General features: G+C 40.8%; 2 protein-coding genes across 2 annotated transcripts in view; one reads left to right on the plus strand and one right to left on the minus strand.

Moving 5' to 3' along the window:
- syn2b (synapsin IIb) overlaps positions 1-22037 on the plus strand; it is a 113127-nt gene that overhangs the window by 49474 nt on the left and 41616 nt on the right. Inside the window, 3 exon segments of the mRNA XM_082156438.1 lie at positions 177-268; positions 1822-1978; positions 2892-2981. Coding sequence (XP_082012564.1) covers positions 177-268; positions 1822-1978; positions 2892-2981 — 339 coding nt within the window.
- On the minus strand, positions 8716-22013 carry timp4.1 (TIMP metallopeptidase inhibitor 4, tandem duplicate 1). Its single transcript, XM_082156562.1, has 5 exons — positions 21821-22013; positions 15772-15866; positions 14615-14723; positions 12469-12590; positions 8716-9217 (listed from the first exon to the last, which is right to left on the minus strand). The coding sequence occupies exons 1-5, from the start codon at positions 21933-21935 to the stop codon at positions 9041-9043; spliced, it is 618 nt and encodes a 205-aa protein (XP_082012688.1). The 5' UTR covers positions 21936-22013; the 3' UTR covers positions 8716-9040.

The following is a 22037-nucleotide window of genomic DNA, read 5'->3' on the forward strand; positions in this document are numbered from 1 at the left end:
CACACAGGCATGAACTCCTGTTCTCCTTCATTTTTCAGGTGTTTTGTACATATAATAATCTTAATCTCACCTCAGTTTGACTGGGCAGATTCTGAATGCTAAACATGCATATTGTATTTGAGACGCTTGTCATGATCATAACTGCAGATTTATCATGTATTGTTTTATATTTCCAGGCTGAGTTCTCAGAGCTGAACCTCGTGGCTCACGCGAACGGCACATGCAGTGTGGACATGCAAGTCATCAGGAACGGGATCAGAGTGGTTCGGTAAGTTGTGCTTTATAGTGCAATTCACGAGTTCACATCTACATATAATTAGTACAATAAGTTTATGCGTATTTGGCGTGCTGTCCGGGGGGAGGGCTCCGAGCTCGGAGTTAGGCCCGAACCCAGAGTACTCCCCCCAGTTGGTAAGTGTAGATGGAACTGGAAGTGAGGAGATGGGGTGGAGGAGGGATGCTGACAAACTTTCAATGAACAGAGATAGGTCTGCTGTGAATTTATACTCTGTCATTGAGTTGATTACTGATTAATCTCCAGCTGTGCATAATTTGGTTAATTATCTGAACCTGCTCCTCCCGAACTTTGTTAATAAAACATCATTAAAAAATAACAACGGTTCTCCAAAATGAATAAAAAAATTGAAAAAATATGATCAAAATGAAATAAAATAAGTTTTCTGGACCTAAAAAAAAGTATAATTTTAGGGCTTTGGGTCATTTTGACCCGCGAGGGAAAGTTGTGTCACACAGTGTGAGGGAAGAATGAGGGTTAAATATTGATTTGGTTGTTTTCAACCAGTTTTTCGTTGATTTTATGTTACATGCACACAAACACGTCTCTAACACTGCATCCTAAAATCCCACATTTCCACTAATGTATCTATCCTTACTGGAAACACACACACTGTTACAGTAGAAGTTGTTCATTATGTTTCAGTCATTAACGGGACCAGAGTGGTTCGGTAAGTTGTGCTTTATAGTGGGATTCTGTTGGTTATCATGTGTTCGTGTTTAGTTAATTATATAACTTATTATTAAATATATACATTTGCATATAGATCCACGCTCAACTCTCCTTTACCTGTCCGACCAGTTTACCTGAGACACAATAAGCTGAAAATTAGGTTTTAAAGATGTTAACTGTTAGTTTTAAGATTTATATCTTTCTCTTGCAAGTAAATATACCAAAAATGTAATGCACTCACTTGTTCAAAAAATAATACATTTTTGTCACAAAAGCTGGTAACGTAAAAGTCCAGAGTTGAAATCTCAGTGATGTTCAGTGGTAACAGCCGAGATTGAGACAGATCTGAACTGAAGTGATTTACTGTCACGACGACCACACGTGTGGGTCCGCTAACATACAGGAATCCGAAACACAACTTACCATAAACACAGACCGTGAGTGTGTGTGTGTGTGTGTGAGAAATACAGATTACTCACGCTGGGGGCTTTACACTGCTGTAGATGAGTGTGTGTGTGTGTGTGTGTGTGTGTGTGTGTGTGTGTGTGTGTGTGTGTGTGTGTGTGTGTGTGTGTGTGTGTGTGTGTGTGTGTGTGTGTGTGTGTGTGTGTGTGTGTGTGAGAAATACAGATTACTCACACAGGAGGCTTTACACTGCTGTAGATGAGTGTGTGTGTGTGTGTGTGTGTGTGTGTGTGTGTGTGTGTGTGTGTGTGTGTGTGTGTGTGTGTGTGTGTGTGTGTGTGTGTGTGTGTGTGTGTGTGTGTGTGTGTGTGTGTGTGTGCGCGCGAGTGTTGCTGTATCTGTGTTATTATTCTCACAGGTTTTGCTGTATCTGTGTGATTATTCTCCAGGTCCTTCAAGCCTGATTTCGTCCTGGTCCGACAGCACGCCTACAGCATGGCTCAGAATGAAGACTTCAGGAACATGATCATCGGATTGCAGTACGCCGGGATCCCGAGCGTCAACTCACTCGAGTCCATCTACAACCTCTGTGACAAACCGTGGGCCGTGAGTGTGCTTTTACTCAAATGTGTTTTTCCTTAAAAGGTAAAAGTTTATAGTTCAGATATAAGCACTGATGTCTACTGTACAGATCAAAATACAGTAAATCACAATTACTTCATTACACCAGTAGGTGGCGACAAGTGACTGCTAAAAATTGATTTGTTTTTGAATCATTCATTCAAGAGATTCGTTCAAAATCTGATTCATCCAGTAATGAAACAAGTGAAGTGTTTATGAGTGAGTCATTGAATCATTCACTCAAACCAATTTTTTAAATATTCTAATTAATTAAACATTTTCAAATAGACCGCAGCAATTCATATTTTGTCAGAATCTGTTATTTTATTTAGTTGTCTGTCCAGATTCGTGGGAGAATCATGATCAATTTGCTTAGCTCACTCTGTTATAGCCTGGTTAAAACCAGACCATTCTCAGTAGTAAATGAGTTATGGTCTGGCAAAGCTCCATTAATAACTCATTTCCAAAGGGGCGTCACCAACGGACGTCGCTCAAATGCCTCTGGTCGCAATTGGATAGACCTAACACCAATCAGAGCGATCGTCATCGTGTAAAGCCCGCCCCAATGTTTCTGATTGGTGCCGCGATTTCGAGGGATTAGAAATGGGCTTGAATGAGCTCTTTGCCAGACTATTTGCAGAGCAAATCTAAATGTGCCGGAAGTTGTCTGGGTTTTCCCAGGCTAACTCTGTTATATTGTAGATCATTAAACCGTAACGCTGCCTCAGAAGTCCGTCTGAAGTCAGATTCGTGAGGATTACTCGACGTATTTAATAAAAATCTCAAAAATGTTTTGCATGTTATTTTAATCAGATTGGGTTTGTCTATAATTGTTAGCTGACTCAAGTTCTCCTTTTGTCACCATTTTCACCCAAACGGATTCTGTGTTTTGTTGCAGTTCGCTCAGCTGATCAGCATCTACAATAAACTGGGAGCGGATAAATTCCCTCTCGTTGATCAGACGTTCTACTCGAACTACAGGGACATGGTAAGATCAGAAGCACCTCGCTTTCATTCCCTTCAGCCCAGAGACCCGTCCACATGCAGGAGAAACACTCAGCGCTTCTCTACTGGATATAACAACAGTAGAAAAACTACTACTAAAAATTTTGATTAGCTATGTTATTATGTCCTGGTGACAGAAAATACACCCTTCTGAAAAAGAAATGTGCTTAATAGTACTGAACGTGCACTTAAAAAATACTTACAGATAATATAATATTAATGATACATAAAGCCACTTACCTTAAGTGTACTTAAAGAAAAAAGTACACTTTAAGTGCACTTTGTAATAGTGTCATAAAAAGTTTAGGTTGCATAAGTGTCCTTAATTATACATTTAAGTACTGAGAAATATTAATGAACAACACGTACTAGGGTTTGGTTAATGGTGAGTTACATGTAATTACGCATAATTTATTGTCATTACTACATGTAACATATGCAACGGTCCCTGTCAAAAATAAAGTGTTATCGAGTTTTACTTTAAAGTACATTTTTAATCATTATGTTTTAATAATCTTTTGTCGTGCTTTAAAGAAGTGCACTGATTTTGACGTGTTGACTGACATACATAACCACGTGATTATAATTTTAACTGTAGTGTGTAATTTGACACTGCATTTAAAGTTAATGAAATTGTAACTTCGTCATTACAATTGTGTAGTTACGAATATCTTTAAATGTATGCCATGCAAGTTTCAATAGAAATAACATTAAAGTATATTTTAGTTTAGCATAAATGCTTGTTAGTACGTTCAGCAGGAACTTTAACCATATTTCACTAGAAGTAATTATGATATAATGATGTACTGAAGTCCGACTTGAGCACTTTGACAGAAATTAATCTAATTGCATTTAATATTATGTAAATTTAAACAACAATTCATTGTGATTAACATGTTAAACATCTGAAAACATTACAAGTTCACACTTTTAAAGTATTGTCACGGGTGGTTGTAGGAAGGCAGATGGACACGAGGATATAATTCCAAAATGAAGGTTTATTGGTAATTAAACACGACGGCAGAACAGGTAGCAACACAGTAAATATAACTGAGATCGGACAATGACAGACGTAACTTAAATACAAACACAGATGACTCTGATTAACAGAACACAGGGATACAGATGATGATTGATTAAACAGGTGATACAGCTGAACTAATTGACAGTAACCATAGAAACGAAGGAGTGGCGGGAAAAGAACAAAGGAAAACAGGAACCAATCAAAACACAAACTGAAAGTACAAACAAGCACGGACACGTGACAGTACTCCCCCTCCCAGTAAGCGCGTCCTCACGCCGTAGATAGACCAACTGCGGAGGGAGGGATGGGGCTCAGGAGGAGGACGAAGAGCAGGTGAAGGGCAGAGAGAAGGTAGGAGGGTCCAGGGCGGAGCAGACGGAGGGAGGAGCCATGGTGGAGGCAGGGCTGGTGACTCCAGGGTGCCGACTGACGGAGGTGAAGCAGGTGGAAGAGAATACCCGGATGGAGCCGGAGAGCCGACGAGCCAAGGGGATGCTGAGGATCCCGAGGGACATGGCGATGCCGACGGCTCTGGCAACCGAGGCGCAGGCGGGGATCCAGAAGGCAGCGGTGGAGCTGGAGCAACAGAGGACCAAGGTAGAGCTGGAGGGAGTGAGGAGCCCATCGGAGCCAGAGGGACGAGGCGAAGCCAGAGGAGTGTAGTCCCGAGGGGAGGGCAGGCCAACGAACGACCCCAGGGGGACGAGGGAGCCCGACGGAGCTGGTGGACTGATGGGCCACAGTAGAGATGAGGGAGGTAGGAGCCAAGGTTGAGCTGATGGATCGATGGGCCGAGGTGGAGTCCTGGTCGTGGAGGTTGGAGGTGGAGATTGGGGATCCACCGACCATGCTGGAGAAGAACACTGGTAGATCCGAGTAGAGCTCACCTCATTGAAGGTGGACTGTGGGTGAGCTGTGGGGCTAGCAGGAGGTGGCGACAGCATGGTTGAGGAATGAATGATGGGAGGAGGTGGGAGAGGGAGGCTGGGTGGGAGTTTAGGAACAGGCTCAGGGACAGGCTCAGGCTCAGGAACCATCTCAGGCTCAGGCTCGGGAACAGACTCAGGCTTGGGCTCGGGAACAGACTCAGGCTCAGGAACAGATACTGGCTTGGGGTCAGGCTCAGGCTCAGGAACCATCTCAGGCTCAGGCTCGGGAACAGACTCAGGCTCGGGCTCGGGAACAGACTCAGGCTCGGGCTCGGGAACAGACTCAGGCTCGGGCTCGGGAACATACTCAGGCTTGGGCTCGGGAACAGGCTCAGGAACAGATACTGGCTTGGGGGCAGACTCGGGTCTGGGAACAGGAACAGGTCTTGGGACAGGAACAGACTCTGACGTGGCGGCGGCCATCCTGGCTGAGAAATCAAGCTGCGAACTGGCGGCCATCCTTGTCGAGGGCTCAGGCAGTGAGGCGGCGGCCATCTTTGCCGAGGTCTCAGGTGGTGAGGCGGCGGCCATCTTTGCCGAGGTCTCAGGTGGTGTGGCTGATGTGTGTGCTGCCCACACACACAAAGTAGCTGTGGCCACTACAATCAGCACTGCATCTTCCAGAGCTGACTCAGGCGCGGCGGCCATCTTGTCCAAAGACACAGGCATGGCAGGCATGACGTGAAGAAGCTCTGGAAGGGAGGTCTCGGCGGGGCGAGACTCTGAAAGGGCGGTCTCGGCGGGACGAGACTCGAGACTCTGGAAGGGTGGTCTCGGCGGGACGAGACTCGAGACTCTGGAAGGGCGGTCTCGGTGGGACGAGACTCTGGAAGGGCGGTCTCAGCGGGACAAGACTCTGGAAGGGCCGTCTCGGCGGGACGAGACTCTGGAAGGGCCGTCTCGGCGGGACGAGACTCTGGAAGGGCGGTCTCGGCGGCACGAGACTCTGGAAGGGCGGTCTCGGCGGCACGAGACTCTGGAAGGGCGGTCTCGGCGGCACGAGACTCTGGAAGGGCGGTCTCAGCGGGACGAGACTCTGGAAGGGCGGCCTCAGCGGGACGAGACTCTGGAAGGGCGGCCTCGGCGGCACGAGACTCTGGAAGGGCGGTCTCGGCAGGACGAGACTCTGGAAGGGCGGTCTCAGCGGGATGAGACTCTGGAAGGGCGGTCTCGGCAGGACGAGACTCTGGAAGTCTGGAAGGGCAGTCTCAGCGGGACGAGACTCTGGAAGGGCGGTCTCGGCGGGACGAGACTCTGGAAGTATGGAAGGGCGGTTTCAGCGGGACGAGACTCTGGAAGTCTGGAAGGGCGGTCTCAGCGGGACGAGACTCTGGAAGTCTGGAAGGGCGGTCTCAGCGGGACGAGACTCTGGAAGGGCGGTCTCGGCGGCTGCTGGTGATGGTGGTTGTTTTCTGGATCGGGACGCGACGCTCACCAAACACCTGCCGATGGCTTCCCTCCAGTTCAGTCCAGCGGCGTTTGGGAGGTTGGTGGCCTGTTGGAAATTGGCCCCGATCCAGAAAAGCAGCTTGAGGGTTTCATCTAGCCGTCACTAGCCCCCTCGACAAACAAAGTTCTCCACGAAGGAGAAAAATTCCGTGCTCTCTTCAGCTATTGCGACAAATATAGCCCTGTCGTCCATGTGGGCTGGTCCGATCTTCTGTCACGGGTGGTTGCAGGAAGGCAGACGGAGACGAGAATATAATTCCAAAACAAAGGTTTATTGGTAATTAAACACAGGATGGCAGAACAGCTAGCAACACACACTAAATATTACTGAGATCAGACAATGACAGACTGAACAGACGGAACTTAAATACAAACACAGATGACACTGATTAACAGAACACAGGGATACAGATGACGATGATTGATTAAACAGGTGATACAACTGAACTGATAATGACAGTAACAAAAGAAAACAGGAACCAATCAAAACACAAACTGAAAGTCCAAACAAGCACGGGACACGTATATTATTTCTGTAATTAAATTATTGTTTGCTGTCATAGCAAATGTTTCTCACTTTGGATGACACGTCTGCTAAATGAATAAATGTGAGCATAAATAAGTTATTAAAACATTTTTTCAGGAGAAAGTAGGTTTACATTATATGAGTATCTATTTAGTACTGCATGAAAATCAAGATTACCTCAAACTAAAGCCAGACTTCACCTGCTTTTGTTTGCATTCAGTGGCGCCTTCATAAACACACTGCGTTTCAATATAAATCATCTCTGCAAAATCTTGAACAGATTTCTGCATTGTGAAAGCAAACTGTGTTGTTTATGTGGTTTCTGGTGGCATCTTGATATGACATCATTTCCTGTTGTTGGATGTTTGCTGTTGACTCTCAGTGTAGGTCAGCTGTGCACAAGAATCCACAATGACTCTTCGACCAGTTTGTAACAAAATGTCTTAAAATTATAGTATATGAGCATAGTTTTTAATCAGATTCAGAACACAAAAGTGAAAAGCAATTCCAGATAAATGCATTTCATTTCAGGCATTGCCATTAACAACATACAAATTTATCAACATGCTAACATACATTTCCCATAAAACACACACAGATGATTATTACACACAGAACTCTTTAATAGTTAATTGCATATATCTATCTCCATGGAAATTTGTATTTTGCATGAATTTGTTGACTGTCCTGCAGAGCGAATTTATTTCAAAATCCGTGCCGTAGAAGCTGATGAACATAAAAGCAATCTAAGCATACCTTTGATATGAAACAAGGTCTCAGCTTCCAAATCCTATCAGTTTCATCACTAAATTAAGTCCATAAATGTGTGTTTATGTGTGTCTTCAATGTGTGTGACAGATGAACCGATCATCTCTTCATCTTTACTACTAGTTACAGCAGCAAATAAACATCAATGAACATCAGAAGGAATGTTGTTGAGGGATACAGAACAACTTCCTGAAATCAATCATGTCTCATAATCCATCAGTCAGTGTTTCAACCGCAGAAAGACCTCAATAAAACTGTAGCACTACTCATCTGTCCTGTAGTCAGCTATTAATGATGGGATATTATTCTGAAGAGTTGAGGATGATGACAGAATTTAAATGTTGAACTATCCCTTTAAAAAAGTGTAGTGCTATTTTATCATTTATATCTGCAAAGCAATGCGTGAATGCAATGATGCTTACTACAGATATGAAGGAAATCACACTGTGTTTAGACCAAAACATTCACACTTGAAAACAGCGGATGCCCGAGAACTGAACTAAACTAAACTAAACTAAACTAAACTAACCTAACCTAACCCAACCTAACCTAACCTAACCTAACCTAACCTAAGCTAAGCTAAGCTAACCTAACCTAACCTAACCTAACCTAACCTAAGCTAAGCTAAACTAAGCTAATGCTGCTGCATCACATGCTTAAATGAACACAGTTTCGCAATCAGCAGGATTTATTGTGAACGACCACAACAACTATTGCAAAACATGAGCATTGCTTCATAATAGAGAGATATAGACACAGTAGCTTCCTTAACTCCTGCACATTTTTATTTATTGTTTACGCTTTGAAAACGTTTTATTACTTGTTAAAAAATGCCTCATTAAACTACAGCAAGCCAAAATTATGCAGATTAATTGTAACATGCTAAAGATTCATTTAAAAGTGTAAATGTAGAAAAGACCCATGCTGCATCTTCCTGATTTCTTTAGGCATTAAAGATCATTTGAAAATGGTATTTTGGCCCCTAAACCCTTTTTTTTCCAATTCAAAATAATTTACTGAATTGTTTTTTTTGTTGTTTTTTGTTTTTTGCTCTTCATTCCTTTTTAGATAGAAAATCAAATGACCTAAAAGAAACAATGTGTCGTCATATGAAAGCATTACAGTAATATGACATGCTAATAATCCAATGCAATTGTGCTAATTATTCTGGGTGGTTGCAGCAGGTTACAGGCCTTGCTTGTGTTCAGATTTGATCAGCATCAAGCAGCTTCTTTCACACTCAGACTCAGTGGTGCTCTGGGGCTTCAGACGTCAGACGTGTGTGTATGTGTGTGGTTTGGAGACGTCAGGCGCGCGTGTGTGTGTGTGTGTGTGGTTTGCAGACGTCAGGCGTGTGTTTCTGTGTGGTTTTTGGCCGTTCCTGTGTACCAGTTGCAGGAGCCGTCGCTGTGTCTGATGCAGGCGAACTCATGATGTGGCTTTGACCATGAGGAAGACCAGTCGTCGAACACACACTCGCTCTTAGAGCTGAGCTGACAGGGCTGGTCAGTGCAGCTGGAGATCTGCAGATGCGTTCACAGATTAATATATTACAATACAATATAATATATACTTTCAGTTATGTTTTTGTACTCTCAAACCTTCATAAATCAAGTCTATGTCAGGGTATGTCTGGACATAATGAATTTAATTAAATTATCAAATGAATTAGTGAATGAGTTAGTATTCTAGAACTTGTTTATCTGCTCGCTCACTTAAAAATGTTGGGTTAAAAATAACCCAACAAGTAACCCAACTATGGGGTGGTATAGCATCTTCCCAACTGTGGGTTATTTTAACCCAATGCATTGGGTTATTACTGGAAATGACCCAACGATTTGAAAAAATGACCCGACATTTTTGGAAAAATAACGTCTCGGTTACGTATGTAACCCTCGTATCCTGAAAGAAGAAACAGAGACGTACTCGTACGTGCCGACTGATTGGGATCACGCTTAGGGAGCCTGTCATCTTCAAGTATTGATCAAACGAGCCAATGCACACATTGGCGTGCGAGCTTTGCATCCACGCTCCACCCTGCAGCGCGGGTATAAATACTGAAGTAGATGCACGCACCACTTGTTTTTCGCTGAGGGGCCAAGCGGAGCCCGGAGTCAGTGGTGGTCCAGCAATAGTGGCGACGGGACTACGTCTCCATTCCCTCCTTCAGGGAACAAGGGTTGGGATCGCCGTAGGGATCACAACATATGGACTCAGCCTAGCACAGGTTCCACCAGAGCATACAAGTGTTAGGCCTGGCCTTGGACACTCCGCCACGTCCGATGCCGAAGGGTGTGGATGAACTCAACAGGGTTCGGCTAAAGAGGAACTCTACTGGAGCAAGAATGGCGCACGTATCCAGTCCACAGGAGGGGAATGGCGCAGCAAGCCGACACTTCGAATCGGGCTTACAGTGAAACTGGCTTCATGTGAAGGGAGCCCATGGAAAGCAACCGGCTCGACACATAGGCTATTTTTCTAGTGAATGTGCTGGTGTCGCCCAGCTCGCAGCTCTAAAAACATCTGTCAGCGAGGCACCCTGTGTACCTGGCTTTTAAAGGGAATGGGAGATGAGACTCTGGTTGGTTTATTTCACGGTACGCCCAAAACATACCCATTACTCATTAAGAGAATAGAGACAACCCTTTTAGACTATGCACCTGGCACGCCGACCATTTTCCCCACCGTTAAACTAGTAAAAATGGATTCAGACATGCCCTAAGTGCACTTGCGCCTTGCGCTTTAGACCATGCACTTAGATCGTTAAAATAGGGCCCATGTTGTGCGTTAATATAAAGGCAACATACATTTTGAGGGCGGAGGGAGAAAGCCCTTTCTCCAACCCATCTTGCAGGAAAGAAAGCACAGAAGTGATCGAACACCTTCGGGGGTCTTCTTGGTTGAGAAGAACACACTCAACGAAACAGGTTCCTCTTCAGGTCGTAAGCAAGCCTCACTTTTTTAGAGGGTGCTCTCGCAGAAGTGATGGCATCTACGATCATTTTGAGGTAGATACCTGAACCTCCGTAGCGAGACATGAGTTTCCAGAGGTCTGGCTGCGGGTGCCAACGGCGCCCCATCCCTGAGATGTCTCAGAGGAATGAGTCAGGAAGGGGCTGTCAAGAGGAGCATAAGTTCGGGGGAACTAGGTCCAGTTGGGCCATTAAGGGGCAACAAGGAAGACCTGCTCCTTCTCCTTCCTGACTTAGCACAGTGTTGTGCAAGAAGGCTCACTGGGGAAACGCATCTTTGCGTAGGCCCCGGGGCCAGCTGTGTGCCAGTGTCTCCGTGCCGAGGGTTCTCCGCTCGGTCAGGGAGTAAACAACTAGCAATGGGACGAGTCCGGAGAGGCAAACAGATGTAACTGTGCGGCCCCGAAGTGGTCCCGGAACAGCTGGGTCGCCTGGAGATGGAGTCTCCACTCTCCCTGGGCCACAGGCTGTCGTGAGGCCTCATCGGCGGCACGATTGAGCAGGCCGGAAAATTAAGTGGAATGAAGTGACCTCAGAAGCTTCTGACTCCATAGGAGGAGGTGGCGGGTGAGTTGCGACGTGCGAGGGAAGCGTAGCGCAACGCTCGCAATGTTGTCTTTACAGACCAATACATGCTTGCTGAACAGTGGCATTTTTCTGCGTGTCAAACCAAGGTGCACTGCTAGCAGCTCGAGGCAGTTGATGCCAATGCAGTCGGAGGCCCGCCCAGACCTCCGTTACTGCATGCCTGTTGTACGTGGCCCCTCAGCCGGTGTTGGTGGACAGTTGATCTAGGGGAAACCGGAGAAACAAAAGGTCTGACTTGGCCGTGAAGCCAGTGCTGAAGCGGTCTTCATATGGAGGAAGCTGTTCTATTGCCCAGGAGCCTCTAAAAAGTTTCTCTTTCCCTTTCTCAGTTCTGTATAGCACCGACCAGACACGTTCCTCTTGAGAAACATGTTGGACCGAGTCTATCTCCATACCGAAAATAGAGATCCTCAGCCCGTGGGCAATCTTACTCTTTTCCCAGTTGACCCGAAGACCCAACTGGCTGTGGAGCACTCGAAGGGTAGGACTTTGTACTGACTTCGAACCCTTGAACGCAAAAACACAGGCATAGCCTGCATTGCGGAAGGGTAGAGATCTGAAGTACGCATCCTTCAGGTTGAACGCTGCAGTCCAATCTCGGGGACGGAGCATTCGAAAATACGACTCTGCTTTAGCAACTTGAACGGAAGCTTAGAAAAGGGCCGATTCAAGACTCGCAGGTCCAAGATTGGCCGTAACCCACCACCTTTCTTGAGTACCATGAAGTACGGGCTAGAGAAGCCAGGGGCACATTCGCTCAACACCGAAGTGAAGCAAATAGCGCTGACTGGTCGGATCCCGGCCGAACTGAATTGTAAGCCGAGTCTGCTGGTATGGAGAAGCCAGCTGGACCGGTTGGGAGCATTTTAAGCTTCTACGAAAATCCATGACCCAAACAAACAATTATATTGATGTTTTTAATAGAATTTTATGTAGCCTTTATGACAGACTTGTGTTGCACTTTACTGTATTTTCCTTTTTCGAAGTGATTTGAATCATATTTCATGCAACTCAAAACCATAATTTTGAACAGTGCGCATCTGAAGTGTTTCAGCTGAAGGAAATAATACATTATTTAATATATCGGCCAACTCTTTTTAATTGGGCCGTTAATGATAACATAATTTACAAATAATTGACATATATCGGCCGATACTGATATGGTCGGCCACCATATTTTTATTTCGTGCATCTCTAAATTAATGTGTTCTTACCTTGCAGTCACAGCCCATCTGATATCTGTATTTGATGTTGTTTTTCTGCATTAAGGAGAGACTGTCCCAGCGCGTAATAAGGTCGCACAATGTAATGGAGAATCTCTCATACGTGATCTCTCCTAAGAGACAGAAAACATATTGTATATTTCATTTTTGTTTTATATTCCCTGAGGTCCACTCATGATGTTAGTCAGTGTTTCCTAATCCCTGTTAAATTAGTGAAGAGTCCCCCTAAAAAACTCTTTAATGTGGATCTCTCTGAACTCTATTTAGTTTCGCAGCATCATATAGCTGGAGCGGCCTGACATTTTGATATAAAAAAGTCATAAAACACATTAAGACAAACCAGGGACCATGTCATGCAGCAGACGGCAAGCCACATACAGCGGAGTCTTGGGTTATCGAGCAGTAAATAAATGCTCTGCTTGAGCTAGTGATTCATTTAAATGATTTGAAAAGATACTTTAAATGTGAAATTAAAACCACCAGTAGGTGGCAGCACGTCACTGTTAATGAGTGAGTCATTGAATTTCAACTGATTCATTTAAACGGCTGATTCATTCAGGACTGAAGCATTTGACTGTCTTAATGAGTGAGTCATTGAATCATTCATTCAACCGATTCGTTTATTCATGCAGCGCTGTGTGTGCTCAGAGATGCAAAACAGTCCTGTTGCTTTAGTTTGGAACTATTTTCGATGACGAAATACAGGCGATAATGTGTCTAAAATGTAAGTCGCTTATTATTAACTTGTCTATTGAACTGTTGTATAAAATCAATATCACATTGTACTCATGCTGATTTTTAAGGGAAAAACTCTTTGTGTGATATTGATTAACAGTTTTAAATGATATAAATATAAAAGACATCTAAATGGGAGATTATTTAGTTCACTTGTCACTGAGTTTATGATATTAAATCAGTTATCTTGCTCAGTCAATTACCTGTTGTTCGACATGTTACAAGTTCGCTCGCTCTTCTCTCAGACACACTGCAGCGGGAAAACATAGTGGGCGTGGCCAACCTGTCACTTCGATCCAGGGTGACCAATAGAAAAGGGCATTTCATACTGGGCGATAAAGCCCACTGAGACACGGCTTAATTTGCAAGCAAAACTTTTCAACTTGCAAGATAAAGATTTAGACGCGCAAAAAAAGACAGCAGAAAAAAGAGCAAATTTTGTGCGTTGGTGATGAAAAAGTGTTCGAAATGCACAAAGAAAAATAAAGGTTTTCATAGATTTACACGCACTGCAAATCATTTTATCAACTTCTTTATTTTTGAGCCCTAAAAATACTTTTTTGCACATTTTTTTATTACAAAATAATTAGTTTTACTCTCAAACACAGTGCGTTTGATTGAATAAAAAAGACACAAAGGAAACTCCATAGTTTTGTTTTAAAGAAGATACTCAGCAGATTATTGCTGATGTGAAAGCACTTAAAAAAATGAAAGTTTGAAAAAGTTTTGGAAGTTTGAATTTACTGTAAATCAAATGTACTGTACTAAAAAAAAAAATATTTTATATAAAATATATATTTTACAAAATATAATTTATTATAAAATTACTATCAAATTAAAATCACATATCTAACCAAGTTGTGTTCCAAATTTGAAGTTTATATCACAAAAATTGATGTTCCTATGAGATTTTGTTTAGGCGATGTACCAAAAATAGCAACATTCCATTGATTGATTCGACGCATTCTCTTGTGACAAATTAATACATTTCTGTTCAAAAATCACTTCTATCACAAAATAGTCCCCAAAATATGGAACCTTGAGATTCAGACCTTTCCAACAATATGTTGTGTCAAGATTAGAAAAGTTTAGATTATAAAGTAGTTAAAATAATTTTGTAAAATGAAGCCTGACTCCGCCCACTAGGGGAGGAGCCTGCTAAAGTAATTTAAAGTACCATTTCCATAGTAAGGCAACATCCAATCTCAAAATGGTTTTCACAGGATACATTTCTGAGTTCGTAAGCTTTCGAATGATATCTAATTTATAATGATTACTAAAATATGTATTACATGAAAAAAGGCAATAAAAAAAGAGCGCCAAGTGACAGTTAAGGGGTTAAAACAACAATCACGATATTATCTGCGCCATCTAGAGTTTCACGACTGAACTTTGTATTTACCTGAAAGCAGATACTGGCCGTGATCCAGTCTGGTCCCACACAATGAAGACATCTCACTTGTAAAGGCATGCTGGATTTGCTTTATTCTGTCAGAAGAACCTTTGAACACCTGCAAAACCATAATTTTGTAAAACCATTGTTGGTATTGTATAGCAGTGTATTGTGTTTTGGGTCTGCAGATCCATTTAAAAAAAAATTATTATATTTAAAATAGAGTCTCGATTGACGGACGCTTCAGAAACACGCTTCGTGAAGCTTCGAATCCTTTGTTTCGAACCAGTGATTCGGAGCATGTATCAAACCGCCAAAGTCGTTTCAACTAAAGGTTTCGAAGCTTCACGAACCGTGTTTCCAGCGTATGTCACACGTTCATGTACAGTATGTGTCGACAAGAACCCTAAAGAGACTGTAACTCTCCATTTAAATCATGGACTATTTTGGGGTGTGTTTCCCGTACAACGCCATAACTCGCTGCCTATAGTACGATGCATAGTCGAAGAAATCATCTAGCTAGTCACGACTGTTTCCCCAAACCGTACTGTCGCAAATTGGTCGTTCATCCACGATGGTTAATGATGTCACGCAGGTGTTGGAGTAATAATACTATTAATGAATCTGTTTGAGATGGAATTAATGCGAGATGTTTTATTATAAATCATGAACATGTCATCTGAGGAATATTTCTCATTTTTCTCAGTTATTTTGCTTTATTTCCAGATTCAATCATAGGCTCGTTCTTACACTAGAGCTCGTTCACACATGCGCACTCTTCAACAACAACGCTTTAAATCTCTTGACAAACTAAAAGACGTAAATGACATTTGTATGTGTTCTAAATAAAAGATATTGCACTGAATGTCAGCTTGATTATTTTGTTCAAGATCAGGATTTATTGAGTCCACATGTCATGCAAACAAGAAACTCTTCTTCTAACCACAGGTCGAGATCTAGATCTGTCGAACGATGGTTTCGGGAAACACCGACTCGTTGAACTGCTGATAACGACGAAACTTGCGACTCTAGTTGGCTAACGATGCTTTCGAGAAACACACTCCAGATTTGGACATCAGGCCGATCTGTCCCAGGAAAAGCATGCTATATCAGATCATTGTAATTCCCAGCAGAACATTTATATGATCGTCAATACTTTAGCTCACCTTCATCACTTTGATGTCATATTGAACTTCTCCCATACCATCTCCATTTCTCTTTCCGGGTATGATCTTCTCCCCAGTTACCTCAGCTCGCATCACTAATGGGAAAATAATCAGTTGTTATATATTGTGTGAGGCTGAACACATTAAAATACATATTTCAGGCGGCGTCGTATAACAGTTCAGAATGTAGTTGTGTCATAGAAGGGAATCACCGGTGTCTTATTGATTCTTAAATGTCCTTTAATACCTTAGAAAATCAATTACTAAATATAGTCCAGCTAGATGTACCTAAAACATACTGTAGCTGAAAAAGGTTACGGTGGGAATTGGATACTTAAGGTCAGGAATCGAATACTTGATATAAAATTAAAATTTAAATTCCATTTATTGATTCTTGCGTGTGCATTTTAGGGTGTGTTCACACTTCGGTTCGCTTGGCTCTTTTGGACCAGAAAAGAAAATGATACATTTAGTACTGGTTCACGCATTCACACTGTCATTTTTAACACCGAACCTAAAGATACGAAGCAAAAAGAAATGGTTGTTATGGCTTATATTTTTGTGACGGAACTTAGCGAACATCTAAAACGATAAGCGTTCACATCTATTCAAATGAAGTGCTCTAACAGAGAAATCGCACCCGAGTTCGTTTTGGTCAAATCGCACCTGCCAAGAGTCAACTCACCCGTAATGTGATTTAAACCATTCAAACGCAAGAAGATGCGAAGAGAACTCAATGTGTTTTCTGTTCTGTGCACACAGAAAGCCGCCTCTCATGTGTTGCGTGAACACTGAGATTTTTATCCCTCTGGAGAAAATCAAGCAAGAGCTTCTGACTGTGAATGCAGATAAGATAAGAGCTCAAAACTTTAAAATCCATTGTTTGGTTAAAAAGAAATAATTTCTGGCGCCGTCATATAAGAGTTCAGAATGTAGTTGTGTCATACAAGGCAATCGCCTGTCTTACAGAATTAGTGGAAATAGGATACTTAAAGAATTAGTTCACTTTCAAAAATATTTTTGCTGATAATTTACTCACCCCGATGCCATCCAAGATATCCATGTCTTTCTTTCTTCAGTCGAAAACAAATTAAGGTTTTTGAGGAAAACATTCCAGGATTTTTCTACACAGAATGGACTTCAATGTCAACCAACTATACCAATGTTCAAAGAAGGTTAAAATGTCCGTCTCAATGCAGCTTCAAAGTCTCGACACGATCCCAGTCGAGAAATGAGAGTCTTATCTAGCGAAACGATCAAAAAAAAAAAAAAAAAAAAAAATTATATATATATATATATATATATATATATATATATATATATATATATATTAGTGGTGGGCCGTTATCTGCGTTAACATGCTGCGTTAACGCGAGACTCTTATCGCGCGATAAAAAAAATATCGCCGTTAATCTATTCTCCAAGTTGGGTTGGGAGATGGCTCTATACTACACAAGCTATGATGACGCAATCTACCCGCGGCCGCGAGGTAAACCCGGCTGCAACGCATATTCGTCGTCATCTTAAAGGTATAGCGGAGGATGTTTTACTTCCTGGTGGGTAGTCTAAACTATTGGTCCTCCTAATTGTCAATCATTCTGGCGAATCAATCAAACTTTTCAAAAAGTGGAGAGGGTGGGTCTTATCTAAAATTTGGAAAGATCCTCCGCTATACCTTTAAGTAAACATGGCTGAAAGTGAAAGCTGGTGAAAAAGATCGGTGCAACATCCATTATTTGGACTTGGTTCGGGTTTAAGCCGTCAGACGAGCAGCAGCAAACTATATACAGAGTGTGTGGGGTAACAGTTCGGTAAGTTAACACACGACTAATCCGTTCGACCACCTCAAATTCAAAACGAAACATGATATCACTGAATACCAGCGCGCGCGTATTATTCCCATTCCAATATATCTTAGTGGTGTAGCACATAATCTCGATTTTAAGAATCGTTGTTGTGTTTCTTTTTAACTGAAAAGACATCAGTTAGACAATATTCTAATTTTAAATTTGGGGTTTCATAAGCTCCAAGCCGTAATAAACATTAGACCTACTTAAGTCTCTGCAGCTAGTGTAGGGGAGCGCGGGGCACAACCTAACGCGGGGCTAGTTGTAACACGCTTGTTTTAAATACTTCCGCACATGCTTGGATGACGAAACTTTGTGTATTTACTAGTTGCCATATCAACACTATATAGAAAAAAAAAATCCGCCAAAATTATTATTTTTTTGGAAGATATCCATAGACATTTATTAAACCATAGCAAAAGTAAATTTCTTACTTAAGTAAATTTTTCATCTCTATTTTTTGTGTTTATTTAAAATAAGACAAATCTGATATTATTTTAATCTCCAAGATGTTATTTAACAGTTGAGATAGTTATTTAATGCTTCGCTAACTAGCAGAAGACACTAGCAGGGTTTAAACCCCAGTTGTGCAGGCGGGGGCATGTTGTAACACTGCGTTACAATGTGCCCCTATTAGAAATATGCTATTATATTCTATACTTTTATTAATTTTATTGGGAAAACGTGAGAAAAAGGTGAATAAAGACCGAGTCAATGTTCAGAAATGACTAATTATTTATTTGTTTTGAACTATGTTGTATAGCTGTGTTTTCATGTGTTCGTAGTCAAAACTCAAAAATTTGTTTATATTTAATTATTAAAAATTGCCATTATTTTATATGAAAAAGTTTTTTAATTGTATTTTATTTAGAAAATATTTTAGTTTGTTTTGTATATTTTTTTTATTAGATCAGATAACATTTTAAGCTGTCATATGTTATGTTACAATGTGCCCCACACATGTTACAATGTTCCCCACCTATGGGGCATGTTGTCACATTTCACTTCCATTCTTTCGGGGTATGTCAAGAAAAAAGTATAATACTGTATTAATAAAACAAAACCACATAATTGTACTAGACATGTGGGAAATTAATGTTGGAAAAAATAAATACTCTGAACCATAAGTAGATTTACACAAACTGAGAAAGTCAAAAAGCGTTAGGTTGTGCCCCGCTCTCCCCTACTTAAATTTTATTTATCTGCAAAATTATGTTGTAGGCTATACTTACAGTTTTGCACAATATATGTTCTCAAAACTACATACACCCTTTAAAAAAAAATACATTTAGCAGTTGTTTAGCATGGGTCTGTGTAATCTGTTCTGAAATGGTTTTATTATAATATACTGTATATCGTTATCGCAAGAGGCTGCAATGTATATCACAATATAGATTTTAGGCCATATCGCCCCTTCCTTATTTGATAGCCTATAGTAGTTGATAATAACATAGGCCTACCTAATGTTGCCTACGGACGGTAACAGTACAGTAGTAACCTTTTACAGTCTATGAGTAGAACAGCTTTCTCAAGCAGTTTGTGATGCATTTTGGAAACAGGAGATGAGCCCCTGGTCTAATGCGCCACCTGGCTTGAGAAACCCGTTCTCAAAGACTTACTTTTATAGTCATTATTTGGGTAGCACACATATTCTGAATGCCTTCGGCAGAATTCAAATGAGCCATTTTAATCTAGATTAATCTAGATTAATTTCAAAATTAATCTAGATTAATCTAGATTAAAAAAATTAATCTATGCCCACCTCTAATATATATATATATATATATATATATATATATATATATATATATATATATATATATATATATATATATACTTTTTAACCACAAACGGCCGTCTTGTACCATCTCTGAGATGCGCCACGCATTACGTCATCATGTTGGAAAGGTCACAAGTTTTTTTTAAATAATAATAATAATAAATTAAAACAAAGATGTCGGACGATTTTGAAGTTGGAGGAGAAAATGAGATGAAATTTTTCGCCCTTCCCTACCTTTCTGAACACAGACAAATAACTTAGATAGATGACGTGACGCATGACCTTTCCAACGTGATGACGTAATGCGTGGCACGTCTCAGAGATGGTACACGACGAGCATTTGTGGCTAAAAAGTATATATATATGTATATATTTTTTTTTTTTTTTTAAATGTCAGATCGTTTCGCTAGATAAGACCCTTATTTCTCGACTGAGATCGTGTTGAAGCTGCATTGAGACGGACATTTGAACCTTCTTTGAACATTGGTATAGTTGGTTGCCATTGAAGTCCATTCTGTGTAGAAAAATCCTGGAATGTTTTCCTCAAAAACTTTAATTTCTTTTCGACTGAAGAAAGAAAGACATGGATATCTTGGATGACATCGGGGGGAGTAAATTATCAGCAAAAAAATGTTTTGAAAGTGAACTAGTCCTTTAAGGTCAGGAATCAAATACCTGATATAAAATTTCAATTTCAATTCCATTTATTGATTCCTCAATGTGTATTTTAGGTTCTTTTGGTCCGTACCCAAAAAGAAAATGGTAAAGCCCTGGTTCACTTAGCATTCACACTGTCGTTTTTAACACCGAACCTAAAGATCCGAAGCAAAAAGAAATGGCTGTTATGGCTTATATTTTGTGACTTAACTTACCGAACATCTAAAACGTTAAGCGTTCACATCTATTCAAATGAAGCGCTCTAACAGAGAAACCGCACCTGCCAAGAGTCAACTCACCCGTAATGTGATTTAAACCATTCAAACGCAAGAAGATGCGAAGAGAACTCAATCTGTTCTCTGTTCTGCGCGCACAGAAAGCCGCCTCTCATGTGTTGCTGAGATTCCTAATGTGAATACAGTATATCACCATGAGATCTTTATCCCTTGTCTTAGACCTTGAAAAACAATGTTCATAAAAAATAAAATTAACTTCAAAATCCATTGTTTGGGTACAGTGAGTGGAATGGCAGACTGATGTTTTCTAGCCGAGGGATTATGTGGATTTACTGTATTGGTTCAGCGAAAGCCACAGGCATCTGCATGTCTGTACAAACTCATGCCGGTCATTCCATGCCTGATTATCCAAGAACAAGGACTGGAATGCCAAAGCAACTCTGACGCACGGAAACAGGGATCCAAACTCTTTCCCTCTCGGAAACACAACATTTTAACCACAAAGACTCTTAATGAATACCTTTGTCTTGTTTTTCAAAATAATATCTGAATCTAAATCTTTTGCAAGCCATTTCTAACTAGCTCGCTGAACTTTTATCTGTGCATAATGTGCAAGATGATAACAGGTATTTAATTTAGTGCAAATATTTATGAAATATTATACTGTAATGGTGAAATGTTCTTGATAGATATCTGATTTGTCACAACATTTGAACGGGAAAATGATGAACAAATAGCAGTGCTGGGTAGATCACTTAAAATTATAGTCCATTATAGAATACAAAATTGCATGATGAAACCTGTAGTTTGTAACGTAATCTGTTACGTTACACATTTTCGGACTACTTTTTGATTAGTTTCAGATTACGTCTGACTTTATGTTTAGCCTTAACTTGTTTATCACATTGATTTGAATAGGATATTCTGGTACTATACAAAAATATACAAGGAGAATTTTTTTTTTTTTTTTTTTTCATCAACAAAATTACGTCAAACTGGGGTTTGTTAGTTAATGAAGAGGTTAATTAATAGTTAATAAAAATGTAAAATGTAAAATCAAAAAGATGAGATATTGTATGCTATGCCGTGTGAGATTCTACAAAACTGGAAGACTTTCTGAACATACATAAGCAATACGCTGACAAATTAGTGAGATTCATAAAAAATTGTGAATAATTTACTGCCATTTTGTGAATATTTAGTATTCAATAAAATGCATATTTACAAGTATATATATTTTTTGGTAACACTTTACAATAAGGTTCATTAGTTAAAATTAGTTAACTATATTAGTTAACATGAACTAATAATGAACTGCGCTTATACAGCATTTATTAATCTTAGTTAATATTAATTTCAAAATTTACTAATATGGTATTAAATTCAAAGGTTGTAATTGTTAACATTAGTTAATGCACCGTGAACATGAACAAACAATGAACAGCTGAATTTTTAACAAAGATGAATAAATACTGCAACAAATGTATTGATAATGTAATGTAATAAGATTAAGCTCCAGTGTGACGTACCTATCGAAGACATGCAGAATAACTCCTGTGGATGTGCTGGAAAACAACTGCAGCTCTCACTTACACACACACACACACACACCAGGAGCGCAGCAGACAGCGAGACGCTCATCATCACACTCACACACTCACAGATCAGCTACTGTATGAAACACACACTGAATGAAGTTCCTCCTCTGTGTGTGTCTGTCGATGATCTCCTTCAGTCTCGAGGAGC

The sequence above is a fragment of the Leuciscus leuciscus genome (assembly GCF_965113295.1).
Source record: "Leuciscus leuciscus genome assembly, chromosome: 23".
In the NCBI taxonomy this organism is placed as follows: Eukaryota; Metazoa; Chordata; class Actinopteri; order Cypriniformes; family Leuciscidae; genus Leuciscus; species Leuciscus leuciscus.